The sequence below is a fragment of the Cinclus cinclus genome, chromosome 12 (assembly GCF_963662255.1).
Source record: "Cinclus cinclus chromosome 12, bCinCin1.1, whole genome shotgun sequence".
In the NCBI taxonomy this organism is placed as follows: Eukaryota; Metazoa; Chordata; class Aves; order Passeriformes; family Cinclidae; genus Cinclus; species Cinclus cinclus.
This window is the reverse complement of record NC_085057.1, coordinates 16,250,661-16,273,788: the sequence shown is the minus strand read 5'-3', so window position 1 is coordinate 16,273,788 and position 23,128 is coordinate 16,250,661. Positions and strand designations below refer to the sequence as shown.

The following is a 23,128-nucleotide window of genomic DNA, read 5'->3' as shown; positions in this document are numbered from 1 at the left end:
AAGAAATCTGAGAACTCATTTTTTTTTAATTTAATTTTTTAACAGTCTGAGAAACTGAGCTTAAAAAATATCCCTAACTTGCTATTAAAAAAATCTACAAGCACACAAAATACCACTCCTTTGACTGTACTTTGTACTCATGGCTCTAGGAGGCCAGAAATCAGCTGTACTGAAATGGTATTTCCAAACCTATGCTCAGGTGCATTTTAACTGACCTACTTTTGTTCTGTCCTTCCCTAGACTTCCTTTATTGTGTTTAACCAGGGCAGGTACTGCAGGCCCAAGACTCACAAATTCAAGTAAAGAGTGTACAGGACATGGTAAACTACTGGGGTGGATAAATATAGTGTGAGATGTACAATGGATGAATGGCAAGTCTGTGAACAGAGCTGTGAGTAGGGAAAGGTTTCAGCTGGAACTCAAGTGCTGGCTCAGCAGAGAGAGCTCAGGTGTCTGTGGGAAAGCAGGGCCGACATTCAGGAGTTAAGGGGATGGAGGAAAGACTCATTTGAGTGAGTGTGGGAAAGGGAGTAGATGTATCAGTGCTCATGTAACACTCTGAGAACCTGCTGCAGCCTTCCAACAGACTCATTTTGCTGCTGCATGTCCTGCCTGACGCCTCTGGCTGTGCAGCCCTAGGTGGGCCAGGACAGAGCCCGAGAGCCCCTCCCACACACACATCAGGGCCCTGTCTGGACACTCCCACCCCTCTTGAGTGCTCACCTCCACTGGCCCAGCAACTGCTTCCATCTGGACTGCCACAGCAGACCCTTTTCTTGGCTTGCTTTCCTTCCTTCCCTGGCTAGCTATGGTCCAGAAGGGAACCTGCACCACTGGAAGCAGCAGCAACAGCTTGAATTTAGTCCTGTCATTATTTACACTGACATGATGTTGACTGTCCACTTCAGGGACTTCTCTCAGTGCTGCTGCAGGTTGCTCCAGTCTGAGTCACCCTTCCCAAAGGGACAGACCTCAGCTACTCCCATGCCTGTAAGAGACTGGGTCCTTCTCCAAACTCAGCTTGTCAAATGTTGTGCAGGTCATTTCACCTCCTGTTTTTCAACTTCTCCATCAGCAAAAACAGAGTAGTGTCTCTGGCCTTTTCTATAAAGTGTTGCAATTAAATGCCTCATGTGGAATTTAAGCATTTCTATTACTATCAGAGCAATGTGTGGGTGCCAGATGTTCATTGAGGCCTGCCAGCATCTCTGAATAGTTGCAGTGAAATTCTTTTAAGAATCCTGATCTGAAGCACTATCTTTATTACAATGCTTTGACTGTTTCTGGCAGCATCCACCAATTGCCAAGGGCTGTAAATTCAGGTGCTGTAATAAGTGTACTGATCCTTCAGGGACAATCACTCAGCAGGAATGGGAAACAAAGGGTGATTTGCTATTAAAGCATCAGGATCCTGGAACACAACTGCATTTGAAATGTGCACAACAGTCATGTCCTGTTATACCTGCAAATCCATGTGCCAATATAAACCATGGTTTGGGCTTATCATCCCATCTGGTCACATTCTATATAAATCTATCTCAAGGCCAACTTAAAAAAAATATAATTAAATTCTTTCTAGGTCAAATGAGTGATTTGGCACATTGAGAAGCTGTATTTTTAATCTGGAGCTGTGAACTCTTCTGTCTTGTGTCCTGAGATGATTGAGTCACTTTAGCAGAGCAGATTAACATGTTTCATGCAGTTCCCTGAGGAAGGTGAAACACTTCCACATGCTCAGGCGAACTTCCGCATTTCTGGATGAGGTCTGTGTCAGGAAATGAGGGGTCTGTCACTGCGTGGAGAGTCCAACACTCTGGGGAATGGAGATTCCTTTCACAAGGCAGGAGGAGTTTTCAACAAGCTGTTCAGCTGGGCTCAAGAGCAAAAAGCATCCTGCAAGGAGTTATGTCAGACACAGTTGTCAGCTGCTTTGTTTCTGGATGTGCAGAAACCTAGGCCTGTGGGAAAAAGAAAGACCAGAGCTTTAAGTCTCACTAGGGACAATGTGCCTCTACCTCCATCCTATAAAAGCAGTAATTTTCCAAAGGCAATAACCCCACCAGAGCCAGTCACCCCATCAGAAATGCTCACCTGAGTCAGAATTTCCGACTCAAACACTTGCCAGGCTGTCTCAGGACATACTACCAGGGAGCCCCTATTTTGTCAAAGACTGGCTTCAGCTGTGAAGCTGCTGGGTTCACTCAATACATAAATACATATGTACAGAGATATATTCTACAAAGAACACAAAACCTCCAAAAATGCAAAGGCAAAGAAAGACTCACTTGCCACAAAAGTCGTTGTGAACGGCAAGGAGCGTGAGCAGTAAGTCTGGATGTGCCTGTAGCCAGTGCTTCACCATCTCTGGATGCCTGGGATCCACTTCCAGAAACACGCTCCTGAAAAGACGTATTTGGGAGTAGAACTGGGGAGATGCACATTTAGGTTGCTAAACTGATAAAATTAAGGTCTTTCTTTCTGTATGACTCTGACCAGTGCAAGAAATTAAAAGGTCAGTAAAACCAATGCAATCCACTGACCCTAAACCAGATCATAGCTGTCCATGTAAGATGCAGATCCCAGCTGCCTCCTTCAGGGGAGAAAGTGTTGATCCTGGGGGGAATTCTCATGGTACTCTGTGTGAGCAGTTAAAGCCTTGTATTGAGATGTAATGAGCCCTTCTGAAGCCCACCCAGAGATACCACCAGGAGTGTGTTTCTGAAATCCCTTAAGATTTAAGGGCAGAAGGCAGTTTTTTATGCTGCAGGAACACTGAGCACTGGCCTGGCAGACTGAAGTCCCTCTGTGTATAAGCAGTAAGAGACATGAAGTGCAAGTCAGAACACACATTCTTCCACAGTAAATGTCTCCATAAATCAGTTATGAAAACAACACCAGCATTCAGGCCTACACAGATCTGATCAAATAACCTCAGTCAGGGCACCAGGACCAGGCCACTGCAGGGCTATTTCCATCTCTGCCAGGCTTTATGACACTGGCTCATTCCCCACGGCCCCTCCCGTGACAAAGCAGAGCCACCCCAGCTCACAGGCAGGGGAGTGATGGAGCTGGTTATGGCCTGGGACACAGCAAGAGACATGTTTGGCAGGCAAAGGACACAGGCCAAACCCCATCAAATGCTCTCCTGAGAACTCTTAAAACATCCCAAACTGAATGCTCCTTACAAAATCACCCAGCTAACTACAAGCTGGGTGTGGATCTCATTTCTGACTTTAAAAAACCTCCACTCCTCAACAGGGGCTCCACCTTATTAAACAAGCAAATAGAGAAGGAAAATAAATAATCTTAACAAGCAACCCCACAGGACCAGTCTCTAATGGTGGCAAATTCTGAGGAGCATCTTCTGCTCTTGTGGTGATGTGAAGTGTGAGAAATGAATTCTACACGCTCTCTGCCTCTCAATATTCCCATTCTTCTTCTCAAAACAGCAGAATTCCAACGACCTCTCTTATGGTGGCCAAATGTTAGGAATATGCAACAGGATGTGTGAATGCCCTGGCACATGAACAGTATACTCAGACTTTTGGATATCAGCACGTTGATCTTCAAAATGGATCCCACATAAAAGAGAATAGGAACAATCAGTCTTGAATATTCATCATGGAGAAATTTAACATTTAAGAAACTATCCCTGACTGATCTTTCTCCTGGGATATTCAGCACTATATACTGGTACAACAAGATAGTTTCCCCTAATGAAAGGGTGGGAGGGAAGTGGAGATCTACATCACCCTCAGAGTTCTCCATTGCTTCTGCCTCCATCAGTTACTCACCTTAGAAACCTCCCCTGCTTTCTGTACTCTCTTTCTTGGCTACTCTCTTCCATGTTCTTTTTGTTGCTGCTTTGACCTTCAAAGACTCTCACTGCACTAATAACCAAGAAACACCACTAACAGCCAAAGAAAGGGCTCATACCACTTCATTAATGAATTTCAAGCTAATTTTGCTTACACACATGACATTTTAAAAACTGCTATTAACAACTGGGGCAACAAGGAGACAATTTGGTGACAATTTTCCCTCTGTTTTGTTTTCATACAGGGAAACACAGAATGTATAGAAGTGGATGGGTAAAAGACATGAAATTCAAAAGAGGGTAGTGCTTACCCAGAAACCTTCAGAAGAGAAGTAGCCAAAGCCAGAACTGTTTTGATGACTCTCATGCCATCATCTCCCCCATCCAGGGCATCAAGGTCCTCATAGCTAGAGTGTGGGAAGAAAAAGACATTTGACAGCAATTCCTGTGGCCCTTGAGAATGCACCACCCCACCAAGAAAGGTAACACACCTGAACTCCAGCACTCCCAGAGCAGGTGACAGCACTCACCCCTTTTTATGGGAAATACAGGGAGGGAGAAGGCACATTTAGCACCATCAGAAAACATCCCTTGAAGGATTTCTGCAAATTAGGGGCCAACTGTAGCTGGGATCTCACAGCTCCAACACACAGGTCTGTTCTCTCTAAGCTGGCCAGAGAGTGTTGTACAGCAAGGCTTGATTGATCCATGCCAAACACTAGCTCAGGCTGTGGCTAACCCAGCAGGGCCAGCTGGGTTGCAGAAAGTTCAACTGTCAGAACCTATTCTGGTGCACATTTCATACAGAGGTGGGGGCAGGACTTTCTCCTCACATTTCCATTTTAATAAATCTTTAAAACACTTTGATGCTGCTTCACACCTGTAAGTAGTATCAAAGCAAGCCTGTATTATTGTATCCCAAATAAACACAACTATATTTTGCATGTGCATGTTACATTTGCATGTTTTGTGTGCAATTGTGTGTAGTACAAGGAAACAGATAGAAAACCTTGCTTCAATGAACAGGAGAGGAAGAATCTTGGTCTGATTACCGGAGGATTTCTGCATCCAAGGAAGCCATGTCTTCATGGAAAATATATGGGGGGTTACTGACTATGACATCTATGGGGCCCCAGAGCAGCAGCTGTTTGGCAGAACCTAGAAAAGAAAAATAATCACAAGCAGCTCTCAACCACAGCATCTTCCCTATAACCTCAGTGTCAAGACCCTCCTCAGGAAATTGTCTCCAGATACATGTAAATGTGTTTGGTTCTGCTTTGTGATAATAAAATTTTATCCTGTTTCTTTCTGCAATAGTGTGCCTTGATCCCTGTTCCAGGAGTGCAAGAGTGATACAAAGGAAAGCATAGGCAAAGAATCCTTTCTTCATATCAAGAAACCCCTCTGCTTAACAAAACGCGTTAAAAAAAGCACAGGAGCTTTGTGCCCACCTGGACCTAAAGCAACAACCAGAACTCAGAGAGCCCACAAAGGCCTAAGTGGGAGCTCAGACTGGTTGTCCAGATGAACATCCATCCTCTTACAGAGCTGCAGCAGGATCTCCAATGAGCTGCAGAGCCAGGGCCCCTCAGCAAAAACAATGGGGTGCTCTTCTGCAGAGCAGGAGCAGCTCCCTACACTCCTGCTGCTGTCTGACACAGGACAGCCCTGAATCAGACCTCGTGGAGCCACGTGAGTGTGGCACTGTCGTCACACAGCCTCTTGGCTCAGGGCTTTCACCTCTAAGAGGTAGCAGAGTGTCAAAAACAAATGTCAGAAAGGTGTGCTAATGAACCACAGTGCTGCAGCTCCTGGCTCCACACTTGCTAACAACCAACCAAGCACTACCGACCTAACTGGATAGGCTCCACCAAATGTTAGTTTTAACTGGTTTCGGCTGGCTCTGGGGAAGAAAAATCATCCTTTCCTGGTTCAAATAACCTAATTTCAGGTGAATAAGGTGGGGCTTTTAATCTAAGATAAACATATGGGCTCCCTCTGACATCAATGGAGAGACAGGCATGTACACGTTTATCTAATGCCTCCATGCCAGCATGGAATGAATTACACTCCTTATATATTTGCCTCTCCCCAGCAACAGTAAAAAGCACCTGGACTAGCAGCTCAGACACAACCTTGGGACACCCAAACCCAGGAACAACTCACTTTCTGGTATAATCAGAGACTTCTGTCAGCTGATCATCTGCCCTGGAAATCTCTGCAGGGAAAAGCTTCACTTGCTCACTTCTTACTGATCTTTTTCTCTATTAACTTCAACACTCTTCTGATTCCTGCATCCCAGAGTCTATCTTGGCTCTCATGCTTCCCTCCACCCATCAAAAACAAAAAGGGAAAAAGGGGATTATAACAGTGAAAAGAGTTACTGTGTGAAACATCTTGGTGGATGATGTGAATCCTTTCTTGGAGGTGTAGCCTGTAAAATTCCAAATGCAACAACAGAAAGAAGAAAGATTAGGAGGTGTATTTGTGTTCATGAACAGTACATTCTACAAACAGATCATTAAATATTGCACCTCTTATCTGATACACATATATTCACAACTGCCAAGAGCTTCCCAGCATATTCTCTCCTCCCACCACAATGGCCTTACACCCAAGTTCTACTCCCTTTGCTGAGGGCCTGTGGTCCTGCCCTATCAGGAAAGGAAGGGATTCCTTCACTGTGTGCCATGTGCCCAGATGGATCTGGCACTGGGATTGATCCAGTAAGACTCATCTAAGTATCCAGAGAATACAGCTGGGATAAGGAAGCTCTGTAAAGCAGGCAGGATCTAATCTGGGTCAGTCAAGCAGTAACACAGCTTGTCCTGCTGGCTTCTCTCCCAAGAGCTATAGGGCACCATGCCAGGGACAAGATCACAAAGACGCAATGAAAATATCCATGGAGAAATATGAAGCTCTCTGACATGGTATTTATACTCCCTCATCCACTCTTGAGCCAACAAGCAATGTTAATAAGCAAGACAACTTTCCCCAGAGGCCAGAATTATAGTTTAACCAGGAGACAAAGATCTGGCCAGCTTTTATTATATCAATGAAAAATTGCAACAGAATTTCATTTGACACTGACACATTAGGGGGAAACCTCTGCTCCCCATTCCCTGTATCTGGGCTAGGAGGCAAAGGGTAACAGTGAGGTGACCAGTTTGGGAAGGGCTTGTTCCTACTCAGCTCTTCAGACACACACAAGCTGGGACTTTCAAGAAGAGAAGAAATGCAGCCCAGTGCAGCGGGCACCAGAATTAGTCCCCCCAGGGCTGGCAGCAGCTTGGGAAAAGAGGGGTACTGGGACAGAGATCCCAGTTAATGAGTACCTCTTGAGACTCACAACTGTGCTGGATTCCATGAGAAATAGCAACAGGAATTCTTTCTGAGATGGCTCTAATTAATGTCCAGGGTCCAGCAGCTACCAAGGACATAAATGCAATCTGGAGCTCATTTGACAAAGCCTAGAGAGACTCAGAAGCATACTGAGATTCCAGCTCTGGGCCTCCCTGTGATAGGGACAGTCCAGAACAACCTGACAGAAGAACCAGCTGAGGAAGTGGAGGACAAGCTGACAGATATCTCTGAGTTCAGCACAAGGTGTTGGAACCAGCAGCTCTGAACATCCATCCTGCCACAGCACAGTTGTCTGAACTGCATGGGACCCAGCAGCACCATTCCCACTAAACCAAGACTGCAGGGAGGATGCTGAGGGATCCCATGCAGCACATCAGAGGAAAAGTGTTACCTGACTGTGCAAGCATTTCTGGAGGGTTAAGGACAGAAACAAGCCCAACAATAATGATTGAGGGGGCCAGAGAGAGAACAGCTCAGGACACACTTGTCCTTAGCCTCCAAAGTGACACAGACATTCCTTCTTCAGTCCTGAGCTTCCTGAGTTCACAGACAGGGGTAAGAGTAGTTACCAAAAAACACTGAAAACCCGTGACAAACAGCATGTGAGTACCACTGTCTTTGCACAGCACATTCACAAGCCAAAGAAATACACTCTGGTAAACATAACCTGCTTTTTTTCTGAACTGTTGCACACTAAAGGAACTCAACAACTAAATATTTTCTGGTTTCCAGTGGTGATAAACATGAACCACACGTACAAAATTGAGGACTCTTGGTCTTTCTCAAGAAACAATTTACAAAAAACATGAGTAATATGTGGTCTTGTACCTATGTGCATTCTCCCTGGTGAGATCCACGGCAGCCTCCTCTTTATCCATGGCTATGACTCTGCTCTGGAACAGAAAAAAACAACAAACCCCACCAAGTAGGTGTTATAATGTCAAGATTCCTGAGCAGACATGCTCTGCCAAATATGCAAGATCAAAACTGACAAGAGACTGCTCACTCTTGGCTCCTGAAAAGAACAGCTCCTGAGGAATGTATGCAGGGCATAGCTGGGATCACGAGTGATGTGTGCAAGGCACTAAGGTGACTGATGGCTCTCTGCAGCACAGCCAGCAGCCCACCAGAACAGACAACAGAGCCAACCTCACCTGATCCCTCACTGCTCCTGGCAGGGTGAGACCCAACACTGGCCAGTCTGGGCTAAGCACAGACTGCAGGAAGGTCATGCTGTTGAATTTATCCTCCCTAGCCTAGACAGGATCCCTCCTGACACTAACAAAACCACTTGGACATAGATTCTGGCATTTTCCATCTGCTATGTAGACACCTTTTACCCAGTTACTCCACTGCAGTCCTTACAATGGATACACTGCCTGTACTGACTGCATGTACTTGACTGTGTGTCAAGTACTTGAGAGCTCTCCAGCATAATGGTAAGAGACAGGGCTCCACAAAGAGATTTGTTTGACCTTCAATTCCACCCTGGGAAAACCACAGGCAAAGGCCTAACTTGGTTTTGCTTTGCTTGATGTTTTTTTAAGCACAGGCACAGAGGACACATGCTTGAAGGAACTGCTTTGCATTTGGAGATGATGGTGTGATTTGCCATCACTCCTAAGGGGATTAATTTCATGGTCCCAGGCCAGCACCCACACACATGAAGCTCACCCTTAAGGTGAAAGACACAGCTGAGACCATAAATTAGAAGTTGCTGCTGTTTTCTCAGTAGCTTAGTGCCAAATTCTGCCTCAAACACTAAGGAGATTATCCAGAGTGCAATTCCACTTAGCTGTCAGTGTGGCTACCACTAACTGTAATCAGTCAAGGCTCCTTATTTCCCTGGGCACAGCAGTTTGGACTGGGAAAGGACTGTTATGAGTTACAGACTGACATAGCTCTTTAAGCTAACAAGCAAGGAAAAAAGCATAAAGCTCTTCTCCTAGTTCAGGAAATCAGAGCAATTATACTCTGAAGTCATGAAGCTCAAATATTAACCTTCTCAGGACACTGGGAGGAAGAACACCCCTCCCATTAGAGGCATCAACCTCTAATTCTTACACAGCTGGGCTCATACTTCTACAAGAGGAAGGGCTGGCCAAAGCCATTCTCATTCCTGAGAAGGAATTGGCTGCTCTACAGTTCTGAGGAGAGTGGAATAGTCTTCCCTTGACCACATGCAATGAAATCTTGGATTAATTTCTCATTTTCTTGACCAAGAGTATCTCCATAAGCACGTTACACACCACAAGAATCAGGGACAAGAAGGGCTTTGGTCACCCAGACCTCAGTCCCCTTCCTGCTCTTTTGACTCTGTTCAGAAGCTGTGGGTTGTTACTAGGGAACAAAAGACTACAAAAACATGGTTTGGCAGCTGTGGTAGTGAGACTTCCTTGTCTTATTGATCCCAAGTACAGACACTGCTATGGTAACCCCTTTCCCGTATCATTTAGCCTTCAGTTTCCTAGAGACAACACTTTTGGTTCACAGCAGGGTGATTTTTAGAGATGCCTGCCCCATAAATTCAACTAATAAAGTTTGTGCCCATGCCTCAGTCCCTCCTGTCCTCAGCCCAGGTTAGTGTCTTAAACCCACACCCACCAGTGCTTCAAGGTAAAGTGATGATTAGTGAGCTGCAGCAGCTCAAGAATAAACACATTCACTTCTTTCATTCTCTGCTATTCCTGCAGACAGATGGGGAGAGGGACCAATTCCCAAATATCCCTCCTCTACCTACTAGGAACTTAGAGAGGCTGTCAGAGACCTGAGCTGCCAAAGTTCCATCAGAGAAGTTTGTGACATCTCAGTGAAGATGAGCGGAGTGGGATTGTCCTCTAACAGAGGCATCTATTGCAGCAGGAGTACTGAAGGGAGCTCACCTGTGGCAGTTTACAGAGCAGACTCAGAGCAATTGCTCCAGAGCCACAGCCAATTTCCAGGATCACAGGATGAGGAGCAGGAACTGGGAAACAGAGGGCTGAATTATCACATTTCTGAAATTCTTCTTCCACAACTAAAGAAACAAGATCCTACGAAAACAAACAAAAACAAAATTACTAAGGGAACTGTTTTGACTCACACCTTTGTGATCTGAGGACTGAAGTTTAAATTTCTTGACTCTGTACCCAATGAAATGTATTTTTGTTGCTAATTTTAAAAACACAGATGGTACTAATGGAACTGACATGCCACAAGTCACTTCAGCTCCATCTGCCCCACAGGGTGCTTTGATTAGTAACCAAACCACCAGGATACAATCTCCCACAGATCCTCTGAAATCTTCTAGCACTGTTGGGAAAAACAATAACAAGACAGCTAGAGCACATTATCTTCTGCAACACCATTTACACCAAAATTTTGGCTTTCAGAATTTGTAAGCTTCAAAACTCAAGATTTTTACACAGCCTCAGTATGGTAGGTGACCAGGAGGCAGTTGCACAGTTCCTAATAGCCTCTAAACCAGTAATCCAACCTCCAGATGAAAAGTCAAGGCAATGAGTTATTAAATTATCCAAATGAGCAGCTCCCTGCATGGATTTCAGATTGTGGACTCCTACTACATACTGTTGCTGTAAAGTCACATGGAAAAGTTTTTCATCCATGCTCCTGGATCTGTATGCAGTTCTGCCATTTCTGCCTCCTCCCTCATGTCAGTCTCTAAAATCCCTTTGCCACACTATATAAAATCCAACACAGCAGGAGAGGTCTCAAAGATTTATAAGGTTTGTAAAAATGAGATACAAGAGAAAGCATACATGTGCCTCCCTCTGACTGCAGCATGAACTTCCTTTGTTATTCACTGGACAAAACTATAAGATGGAAACCTTATGAACACCTTGAGTGCAATCAGCAGGTGCTCTCAGCTCCCTCCCATCATTGTGCTTTCAGGGCACAACAGCACACACAAGCCTTCCTGCCCTAGGTGTTCCCAGCATGGCTAGGATTCTCCACTTGAGAGGGCTGCTCTTGGATCTCTCCTGCAAATCTAGAAAGTTTAACAAAATTTACAAAAAATAACTGGCATAACATGGAATATTTAAAAGGAACAAGTCCTGGCAGGCAGGTCAGCTTCTGTTTTACTTTACAATGGCTTTTGTCAGAAACCTGAACTGGGCAGGTTTGTGCATAAGGGCAGAAGCCTTTCCTGGGATCTTAAGAGACGTCTTGTGCAAAGCTGCAGTATTTCTGAAGAGATTCATAGCTGTTGGTCATCCTTCATGACAGGCCATTCCACATGTGCAGTAAGTGGGAAGGGAGATGCAGACAGGTTACAAAATGAAGCGTTCAGGTAGATGAGCTTCAATGAACCATCCCTGGAGCAGGCAAGTTTGGGGACTGATGTCTAAATATACTCAGGGATGAGGAGCCAATCACAAATGCCCTGCCCCAGTCACCGTGTCATGACTGGCATTGCCCTCATATGGGAGTTTTGCTAACAGCCTCCAAAAATCACAGATTCCTCACTGCTGCTCTGGGATTCCTTTCCTAGACAGTTATGGATGAAAACAGTCTCACAGACTCCCAGCCTGGAGGAAACTATTACAGGATTCACACAGCAAAAGAGAAAAAGAAGCACCTGATCTACCCACTTCTGTGAGAAGTAGCTTTGGCCATTCAAACAGCTCCAGAGGAATCAGCCTGAAAACACTCAGGCACTGCACACAGCCAGAGAATGCAGCTGCAGCTGCTTTGGCAAAGCAAGAGAGGATTCCAACACCACAGAAGAAAAGGCACACAAATAATTCTGCTTGGCTATTAAATCACTTCTTTAAATACCAGCCATTTCTGAACACTTACAAATATTTCCTGGAAATAACTCAGAACCATCTGTTCCCAGAGTAACACAAGTTACTGATTACAGATGTCCAAATGTGACTTTCATACACTAGAACTATTCGAACCATTTATTAACTTCCTAAAGGTTTATCATTAGTAATTTCAAGCTTGATGGGTTTTAATGGAATGCCTACTTTACCCATTCCACAGTGAAAGCATTTTAGTGTGCTTGCCAAAGCTCCTATTTAAACATGACAAATTTCAGGTTTTACCATATAAAATGTAATATCAACATCCCATTTTATTTATTTCAGCTTTGAATACTGCTTTCTAACCCTCATTATCTTGGTTATTTCATTACAATTCTTACTGAGGCCAAGGCTGGTTTTCTCATAATACACATTCACTATGATAGTACAAAAGTAAAAAACATAAAAAAATAATGGGACAACCTAAAGGAATGGCATCATTTTCCAGACATTAGTGTCTCACTACAATAAAAGGCTAAATAATTATTTTCAACCTGACTGACAAGCAAAGAAGATGTATTCTAACTGGCAAACAATCAGGAGAATCCAGCAACCATGACACAGAGTATGTCCAGTCATCCCACTCCCACTAGGTTGCAGGAAATATTAAATTATCAAAAATTGTTTTGAAACCATATTAGTGAGCTTCTGCTCAGTATTTTTCATCTTCTAGCAAATGATCCAGCCAAAATCTGTGCTTCTCCAATCACACCATCACCTCCAAAATATCACCACTGGAAATTGATAAATTACAACACTTTACAGAACACAGCAGAGCCCATTTCAAATCTCATCCTGGGAGATGAAGTGTTTCTGGTTGAGTATTACAGTGTTCATACAAAGACTACAAAATACCCTGCAAGTCAGACATTCCCAGCCTTTGCACAAGAATCCAACAGGAACCATAACAACAGAGGTCAATGATGCTAAAAAGAGGTGCCTGGGACTGGCACAGAGAAACTGAGACTGGGACAACAGCAACTGGCCAAAAGCTGGGGTCTTCACTGGGTAGGATACCCCATGTCTTCTCAGACTGAAGAGATTCAGAGCACAAACTCCTGCTAATACAATGCCAACATTACCAAAAGCCATTTTAACCAACAGTTTGATCACCAGCTTTGAAGGCTGAGATATGAAATTACAAAAGCTCCACTGGGAAATAAAAGAAAGCATTTTGTGACCCAATTTCATATTTGTCCACAGCATGCAAATCACTGGGTAGAATGAACTCTCAATTGTGGAGTTATTAACATTCAAATTATTGCTTTAAGTATGAGTCATTATTGTCAGTTACAATGCAATCTACAACAAAAAAATTCTGCTAACCACTGCTACAGGTACTGGCAGAACTACTTTCATCCTGGAGCCTGGTGTACACACTGGGTATCAGTGTGATAATTGTGTCAGAATGGGGAATTGGAACATTTTGAAGAATTTTTGTCCTCTAATCTGAGCAAGAAGCTCCTTCCTGCAGCAGAAGTCAATTTTGCAAAGAGTGAATGGGCTGAATGGCAAACAGAACCAGGAAGAATCTAAAATTCTCTGCCTGCTTGTGCTAGCAATGGCAGCAAGATAGAAGGGAAGGAAGGTCCCCTGCATGGTTTGGGCAGCCCCATGATGGAGCTGTTGACAACAATTGTCATTCTGTGGTTACCTTGTGCTTACATGTACAGGGGACATAAATATTTGCTTCTCATGCTATCTAACTTCCAGCACTCAAGAGGTTCTCAAGCTTTTGTCTCTTAGCCAAAACACTCACAGGCTGTTCTCACCTTGTGATTCCAGGAAATCTTGCTTCACTGCCAGACTCACCCTGAATTTACACTGTCATTTATTTGGGTTCCACCCTCCCCCCATCTTCTCTTTGAGTGCAACAAATATAAAACTTAATGAGTATCTCCAGCTTCCCCTGAGCCTCTGCCTCACCCTCCCACCCACAAGTGTGGTTGCCCAAGGACCCCCGGCACCCTCTCTGTTCTCACAGGCTCTTGGTGTCACCTCTGTTCTGTGGCCAGGGCTCTGGTTCACTGCATTTCTTGGAACTGCAGCTGCACAGCAACATCAGTGTGAGGCCAGGAGATGCCAGCACCCAAACCACAGAGGCTGCACAGCTGCAGCCCAGGCAGAACCAGCACAGCTCAGCTGGGTTCCAGCCCCGAGACAGTTGGGAGAAGGCAGCAGAGATCCCTGGGTTCAAGAGTGTCTGCAGAGCTGAGCACAGAGACAGAGCTGAGGGCATCCCCTGCTGCAGCCCAGCACCCAAGAATGACCCATCATATGTTTCTGCCATTGAAAAGAACAACATGAAGAAAACAAGAGGAAGTGAGGAATAGGAAAGGCAAGGGTGGAAGTCACAAACTCTTACTGCATTCCCTACACGCACCCTTTTTCCACAGCCCAGAAGAAAGCAGGGAAGACAAGGTATGAGGAATAAGAACCAGAGTAGCAGGAGACTTTAAATTCCCAGGTCAATCAACTGGAGAAGGAAAGCAAAAAAACCCAGAAAAACCCAGGTAACCTCTCTGCTCTCACACACTTCTTGGGAATGTTTCACTTATTTGTATGTTTTCCAGAAACTTCTGTTCTCAGAATCCAGGACTTTCCATAGAACCTGATCTGATATTAACCCAATCACCTCTCCCGTCTTGTTTGCCCACTTGGCTGCCAATCAGCACATGACAAACGCCAGGAAGCCAAGCTGGAAACACAACTCCATGGCAATGGCCCTAGAAGATCCCTGCCACATATCCCACTTCCAAAACCAAGCCACCAAACCAGCCCACTGCTTCATGGGCAGGTAGGGTTTTTGTCCTGGGTTCTTCTGCCTGAAGAATATTGTGAGCTGGAAGGGACCCACATGGATCAGAGTCCAGCTCTTAAGCAAATCAAACCCATGGAACTCCCACGGTAAATGCATGGGAATCAAGCACTTGACCAACTCCAGAAGAGCCACTGATCCTGAAAGAAAAGGTGGCTTTAGGCATTAGCAATTACAGACAAGAATGTCAAAGCACAGCTAACACTGAGGAAGGGGCTGGGCTTTGGTCACACAGCAGCAGCTCCTGATGTCAGGGAACATGCCACGTGCTGCTTCATCTGCTGGAGCAGAGGCTGTGACAGCATCCAGAAATGACTTTATCAACAGGCAGCAACCATATGTCCTCGTGCCCAAGAGAAATTACCACATCTGTCACATCTAAATTGAGCCATGCCTGATGGGCAAGAGTGGATCCAAGTCACTGTACACTGCCCATACCTCAGGTGTCCAGCATAGAGCTCTAGCCAGGCACACCTCTCCAGAAGAAAAATATTTTCTTTCTCTGCAGATACAGGTATTGACCACTGTCAGACACAGCATCTGGACAGATGCACTAGTCTATCTTGCTAATCCCTAGCTCTAGTTACGTGTTCCACTTGTTACCTGCATGTTTGAAAAGAGTTTGGGGGAGGAAATGGATTCCCCCCACCCCCCATGTGGGAATCTCCTTGAGTTCCATCTGTCACAGCCAGTTTAGAATTTTAGAGCTTGTTTTTCTCCAGTTCTAGTTCTATATCCTGCTTTCATTGCTGATGAGCTACAGGACTCAGCAGAAACACATGGAAACAGGAGGCTCTTGCAATCACAAAAGGGAGATTAAAACCCCCAGAAATACAGGTATTAACAACAGAGAAATCTGTGAGAACATATTAGAAAAGTCTATATAAGTTAACCTGGGGGACAGGTTTGTCCATGACTTAAAAGAACAGGTGCTGCTTTCCCTGCCTTCAGAACAAATTTTAGTTTTAAATTTCCATTTTTCAATCTGTCCTAAAAACCAACTTGGAAGTAATTCTCTGCACTAACAGTCTTGTTTTCTTGCATAGGACGCCAGCAGAAACTACCACCACAGTTCATCTTGGCCAGTCAGCCAGGAACAACCCTGTTTCTTCCTTAATTTCCTTTTGAACAAGAATAAATCTGTCCGGGGAAAACATTCTGTCCTGATTTTCAAGTGGCCAGCAACAGACTCTTGCCACGCTGTTTCAGCATTTAATTACACTCTCTCCTGAGATGTGCACCTTTTCTTCTGCATTTATAGTGCTTATTATACACTTGTATGTGAAACCAGAGAGACTTCAGTTTTCAAATTTCTCCTGTTCTATGCCACATAATTTACCCCTAAGATTGTCTTTGATGAGCTAGATGGTCTTCAACAACAAGGCAGACTTTTTAAACCTATTAATCCACATACTGTTTTTCTCCAAATCAAATTTTCCACTTCTTCCTCAAGTAGTCAGTAACATAACTGGACATAATAGTTCTGCAGCTATTCCACTACTGAAATACTCAGTATTTAATGCTGCTACATGCACATGGCACTCCCCTGTCCCACATGCAAGGATCCCATCAGCCCTCTGGGCAGCAAAAAGTGGGTGCTCCTGGTCAGCCAATATCCCTAAGATACTGGAGATCCCAAATCTTTCTCCAAACCATTCTGGCAGCACAAGGGCCTCAGCCACAAAGCACAGGCTGCTCTATTTGTCTCTCTTTATATGATCCTAATAAAAACTTGTGCCTAGCTCAAAGGGCAATTCCAATTGTTCTGTAGCAACAACAGGCTCCCCTTGTGATTTCCATTCCCCAGACCCTGTGCCACAGCCCACCCTCAGAAAATATTGTTCTCCTCCAACACACTGATGAAGTATTGCCTGTCATATGGGCAAAATCTGATCTGTGAGGCCACAACAACAATGCCCCATCTTTAGCACATTTGCTTACAGCTCTATTTTGACAGACAGTGGATAATTTTTGATTCATTAAATAATGCTCTACTGCATTTATGTTTAATATCCTTATACAAGCCTACACATATTTCAAGAAAGGACCTTAAGCTATGTCAAGGCAGGGCACTGCGACCCTTCTCACTTCCCAAACTGGGAAGCCCTTTAAGCAGAAAGGGGAAGCAGTCTTCCCTTGAAGAGACAACTGCTCAGACGGCAAAACTGTGAAAAAAAGCCAATCTTCTGACTCTTGATTAATGGCTGCATTCACTAGACATGGTGACCTTTAGACCTTTCCAAGAAGTATCCATCTGTGGTGAAGAAATTCAGAAAATGAAAGGACATTTCTGCATCAAAGGATTCCTTTCAGCACTGATTGGAACAGAAGATATGTCACTGCTTTGACATAAAACACTGGAGAAAGAAAGGGCCCACCCTGCAATCTGTTTATTTGCATACACAGATCAAGAAGGGAAAATTCTCCCTTCTCTGTGTGCTGGACCTTCATGAAAGGTAAATGATTATGTTTATCTAGAAATTAAACTTTATGAAAGGTTTCTCTGAGCCAATATTTGACTCAAGTGTTTTCACAGAACACTCCACACAATGAATGCCATTCCATAGGCAGGTGCAAGTAAACAGCACTGACTTCATGGTTCAAGCATGTTATCATGGGAAAGAACCTATTTTGGGAAACAAGCAAAAGAGCTTAAAAGTCACAGGTGGAAAACGAATAGACAGAGAGATACCTAAAAATTACAAATTCTGTCGTGAATGTTTTAAGTGTTATACAGTAAAAACGAAAGCGTTTCCTTTATGTTTAAATGAGCCGGCAGCACCGGAAGCACAGAATTCACTTCTCCCACCTACAGTACGAGATTTGCTGTCACATGATGCCAGGGAGGTTAGACACAGACTCCAAAGAAGATTAAACAAATCAGTGGGGGTCAGATCCATTTGCAATTATGGAGCAGGATGACCCCAAATCCAGCTTTGGCTAAGAACAGTTCTTAACAGCTGACTGTCAAGAGAAGAAGGGACCCTTCCACACCCACCTTTTCTCTTGTCATTCTGCTGCCATCATCTGCTATAGGAGCCCGGATCAATATGTGCGAGGCACCAAAGATGGCCATTTTTGTTTCCACTAAACAAGTAAGCCTTCTGAGAAGCTCCAGAAATTCTGGGATAAGGGATAGGAAATCGAACCGGCGGGAACTCGGTGAGCCTGGAGCGCCCTCTGCGGGTGCCAGGCGGGTGTGCCGCGTATCCCACACCCCAAACCAAAAGCATCCCCCAAGGAAGCCATGGGGAGGATCAGAGAGCCTGCGGTCACCCGGACAAAAAACGAATGACATACCCACGGCTGGCTGAATTCTCCTCCTCTTTGTCCTATTTCTCCCAAAGCAAGGCCTTCTAAAATTTTAGAAGTTCAAGAAAATACTTGCTTTTGGAAAGATCTTTCTTCTCCATTAATAAAAGTGAGGGAGCAGTGTTGAGACAGGAATGCCTCGACATGACAATAATCACCTAACAAAGATATTTCATTGTGCACACCCCATAACTTTGGTCTAAACATTCCCCAGTGCAGAAGCCTGGCTCTGGTGCCACAGGAGGGAAGCTGGGAAGATGCCCAGCTCCAAAGGCCCTCACAAACCCCCTCAGCACTCACAGCAGCTAGTCCAAAACTTTCCTCCCAGCAGGCCAGAGCTTGAACAGGAGCTGCTCTTTCCCTGCTTTTGGCTGCCTGTCCCCTCCCCAGCCAGTTTCCCATGGAATAGAAGAACAAAGCCACATGTGCAGTAAAAATATTCCCGGAGGGAGAGAACAGGAGAGGGCTCAGCTACATGAGAGAACTAAATAGATGACATGGGGGGAAATTTCACACAGGACAGAATTAAGCAAGCAAGGAAGCTTCTCTCTCTGCATGTGTCTCTGTCCCCAGGCCTGAAACAATGCTCATGGTTTGGTTCATGCTGTGTTTAATTTCATGTCATTACCCAAAGTGCTGGGAGCAAGAGTTGTAACCTTTCTGTTGCAACCACAGAACAACATGTGTGTCAGAAACATGGCTCCCCTTCTTCTCAGAATCCAATCAGCACACAGGAACACCTGCAGAAACTACATACAGAAAATTAGGAAGAAAATTTGAAGCTGCCTGTGTATCTACACTGAGTCAGTTTAGGGAGCCATATTTTCTCAGCCAAAAACAAGACATGTGGCTTGTGTGAAGCCTAAAGAACAAGGATTATTTACAGAAATTATCTGGTGAAAAGTTTCAGCACTAACGGTTTCAAGAACACTGCAGACAAATTCTAAACAAAAGGAAAGCAAAAGATGCAATGAACTTTAACATTTCTGAAAGCAGGTATTTCCACTGCAGTTTTCAAGTCCAGCGAAGGCTGAAAAAAATTACTCTGATGACACAAAACATAGACAAAGCCCAACCCAAACACATTACACAAAGTCCGAGATTACCAACCTTTCCTTCCGGCAGAAGGAAAGGATCTGGACACCACTCTGTGCACAGGTTACACACAGGACACAGCTCCTGAGGCAGCACCAGTCTACAGCCATGTCCTGCCACATGCTGCTGAATAGCTGAATTTTGCCCCCATGGCTCTCCTGTCACAGGAATCTCCCCAGCACAGCACAAGCAAACTCTCCATTGCCCACAGAGCTCCACTCCTGAATCATTACCATAAACTTCTGGTCTTCTGTAATAAATGTGCTTGTGCCTTCATAATAGTTAAGTAATGCAACAAATAAAGTTTTGCCAAAGACAAGGTTTGGGTTAAGCTGTTTACACTCCAGTTTTGCACCAGGGTATGTTAACTGGTTTCAAACATAGCACTGCACTCCACTTTGGGCCAGCAGAGATGCTTTCACCAAAATCAGGCATGTGGGCTCAATTAACAACATTCTCAAATATTGGCCAGCACAGCTTCCACTGCACACAATAGGTCTTTGTTCTGAGCCTGGCACTGCATGGGGACAACCAGAGCACAGCTCCAGAGGAAGCCTCACCAGCAGATATTTTGACTTGCAGAACATACAAGTTCTCCCTGATTTCAATGCTCCCATTGAATCCGTGAACTAATAGGGATTTGAAGGTTGGAAATACTCTCTTGAATCATCCAGAGCAGAAATACTGTTGACAATAACAAAGTCAACCATCACTGGTTCCAACTGACAAAATTATTCCTTGGAGCTCCATCTCCAAACTCAATCACCACAGAGTGATCAAACCCAGACGAGGCAGAGAGCTCCCAACTTCTCTGGACACAAGTGTCAGCACTATGAATTAGGGCTCAGCAGATTCCCCATGAGGTGCTGCTGATGCCTCACACCAAACCAAGACTCTGGTTCTAAATATTCTTCTTCTCTGTGACTTGGGAGGATGTCTATGTTGTAGTTGTGCTGATTCCCACTCAGTGCTCTGGAATCCCCTCATGGATTTCAGTAGCACTGTTTTCCCCAAAAGACACAATAGAAGCACAGGTTGTACTTGTCCTTAAATTTTTAACTTCTGCACATTACAACAGGGAAACAATTAAAGAAATTACTATTAGACTAAACAGGTTTAAGCTCTGAGACTCATAAATGGACAAGGTAAAAAGACCACTTCATCTTCCAAAGTTAACACAGGCTCCAGAAGAAAACGAATTCTCAGAAGGTAAAAAAACTCCAAACCAATCCAAAATAAAAACAAACAAAAAACTCACCTTGCAAATCTTAAGCCCTCCCGAGGGCTAGTAAACAAAAAGTTTCCTTGCTAGGATGGCCCATGTGCTGAAAGCTAGGCTACCTCTGCTGGCAACCTCCGGACAATGTTTAGATTCCTGAATACACTAACCCACTGGAATATAGCAGCAGATGTTTTGAACTTCTCAGGAGTCCTTACTATAGCCGAACTAAGGAAAGCAAAGCCATATCCTTCCACCAATGGCAATTGATTTCTGTGTAATTAAGGGATACATCAGCTTGCAACATCCCTCCCTCTGAGGCAGGAGGCAAAGGTTACCAGCGTCAGTTACAGACCACAAGCTTTGAATCACCCCCGTTCTAAAAGAAGTGATCTGATTTCCTCATCACCGCAGCCTCACAACAACACCCTGATTGTATCGTGTCATGAAACTCACATCCAAGCCCAACCCCAGCACATTCCCGACATCCATACCTCTGTTTCAGGCCGTGGAATAAATACTGGGGGTCTCATCTTCAGGGTCAGGTCCTGGAAGTCCCACTCTCCAAGCACGTACTGCACTGGCATCCTGCGACAGGCAAGAGGAGCGTGAGCGCTTTGGGAGCGCTCTGGGTGACCAGAGGTGCTCTCGCACCATGCTCAGCTCATTGCTAACCACAACTCCTGCCCGGGGCCAGCAACTGCATGAGCAATGTGCAGGAAGGAGCAGGGGGAGCTCCCTTCCCACAGCCCAGTTTGTTATCAAGCACTGGAATTGGGAGCTACAGCTCAGTCAGCCTCACCTCAATACCGGGGAAGGTGATGGAACAAAGAGTCCTTGAGGCTGTGTCCAAACATGCCAAGCACAGGAAGGTGATTGGGACTGGTCAACATGGATTTACACTGGGGAAATCATTCCTGAGTGAGCTGAGAGTCACCCATGACACAATGACCAGCTCGTGCATCAAAAACACACCTTGACTTTCCCTAGGGTTCTGACACTGTCTCCCACAACATCCTCATTTACAAGCTGATGGAGTACAGACTGGACAAATGAGGTGGGCTGGAAACTGAATTGTCAGGCTTGGAAGGCTTATTTCAGCAGCACAAGGCTCAGCTGAAGGCTGGCTCCTAGGGGAGTACCCCAGAATCAATATCCTGTAGCACCTTAATGGTCCAGGTGAAGGGACAGAGCACCCTTGGTATGCCTACAGTGACAGAATTAATTGGGAGGTGTACTTAACAGACCAAATGGGTGTGCAACTTTTCAGAGAGACCTCTGGAGCAATGGGCTGACAGGAATTCACACAATTCTGCTAGGAGTAATATGAAATCATATAAACTGGGGAGGAATAACCCCATGCACCAATACAGGCTGGGGCCTGCCCAACTGGACAGTGGCCTTGCAGGTGGACAAGCTGTGCCTCTCACTTGAGAGGCCCATCACCATGAGAGATGAGAGACCACCACAGCACTGTTACTTGACATCTTGAGCTGCCTTCCCCCTGCTGCCATTCTCCTGGCTGCTTTTAGGCTGAAGGAAAGCCTTCCAGAGAAACGGGTACAAGAGGATGCTCCTACCTTTGTAGCCGCTTGTGGCTCAGCTGTTGGATTTGCTCCTGTTGCAGTGCTGTAAGTGGAGTGTGGAGGTTTTTGGAATCCAGGCTCTGAAACTGAAGACAAAGTCACTTTAAAACCTGCCCACCTGTGCCACTGGAAGGTCCTCTGCCACCCTGCCAAGGGCATCCTCCAGGGTGACACAGGATGTTGACAAACACAATTGCCTGGACTGCTGGAAACCAGCTGGAGAACGATCAGAAGAACCTATCTGCATGTTTAGAAACAAACCTTTACAACTGTTCTTCTCCTACTTTTTGAGGTTCACAATAATAATTAAAATTAAGAATCACTTCATCAGGGTGGATGTTTATATTACACTTCAGTGTCTGCAAAACAGAGCTTTTAAGAGACCCCTGAGTGTTCTACTGGCAATAATAAACTACCCCTCACCCTCTCTGCCATCTAAGGGAGAATGAGTTGTTCTTCTCCCTCTAAATGAGATTAAAAGGTAAGAAATTAAATCAAAATGAAAAAGCGAGAAGCACATACAGATCTTATTCTTTTCCTATTACTTAACTGTTTTTGCTCCCAGGACAAATGACACAATATATTGACTGGACTCTCGTGCTTCAGGGATTCCATTTGTCTCGAAAACCTTCTGCCAATAGTTGACCATATCAGTGGCAGTCACGAGCCCAGGTCCTGCACTGCCACTCTGCCTCAGGAACAACTGACTTGGACAGAGGACAGCACCTTTACTCAGAGTCCCTCGCCCTGGCACACACTGAGGTGGGAGGCTCAACAACTTCCTGAGCAGTGGATGGGTGAAGCATCTCATTGTGGTGAAGTTTCTGGCTTCCACACGTGTTCCCTGTTGCCACCTACTGATTTGTCAGTGCTGAGATTCACCTGGTGCTACCACAAGTCACGGGCTGCGAGTTCTCCACAGGGCAGCATTTGCAGGCTAGAAAACAAAGCAAGAGAAGAGCATGAATTCCTTGGAATACTAAATAACAGGTTCCCTTGTGACAGAATGCAGACTGCTTGCCCTAATCCAAGACCACAAATACAAAACCAATTACTCACACCATACCAGTAACAAAGGACTACCCCCAAAAGAGACTCATGTGACAGCTA

General features: G+C 44.9%; 1 protein-coding gene across 1 annotated transcript; it reads right to left on the bottom strand.

Annotated features, from left to right (window-relative positions):
• Positions 1-1,685: 1,685 nt before the first annotated feature.
• Positions 1,686-22,829, bottom strand: HEMK1 (HemK methyltransferase family member 1). The gene is made up of 10 exons (XM_062500839.1): positions 22,569-22,829; positions 22,013-22,104; positions 20,927-21,020; positions 10,063-10,212; positions 8,009-8,073; positions 6,202-6,251; positions 4,870-4,975; positions 4,129-4,224; positions 2,286-2,399; positions 1,686-1,958 (listed from the first exon to the last, which is right to left on the bottom strand). The coding sequence occupies exons 1-10, from the start codon at positions 22,827-22,829 to the stop codon at positions 1,922-1,924; spliced, it is 1,065 nt and encodes a 354-aa protein (XP_062356823.1). The 3' UTR covers positions 1,686-1,921.
• Positions 22,830-23,128: the final 299 nt, after the last annotated feature.

What these genes read in the sequence shown, in the direction of transcription:
- HEMK1 (XM_062500839.1), bottom strand. Translation starts at nt 22,829, where the DNA reads ATGAGATGCTTCACCCATCCACTGCTCAGGAAGTTGTTGAGCCTCCCA. An exon ending in AGCCACAAGCGGCTACAAAG is followed by an intron (nt 21,021 to 22,012) that starts GTAGGAGCATCC and finishes TGCCTGTCGCAG; the next exon opens with GATGCCAGTGCAGTACGTGC. An exon ending in TTCCACGGCCTGAAACAGAG is followed by an intron (nt 10,213 to 20,926) that starts GTATGGATGTCG and finishes TTGTTTTCGTAG; the next exon opens with GATCTTGTTTCTTTAGTTGT.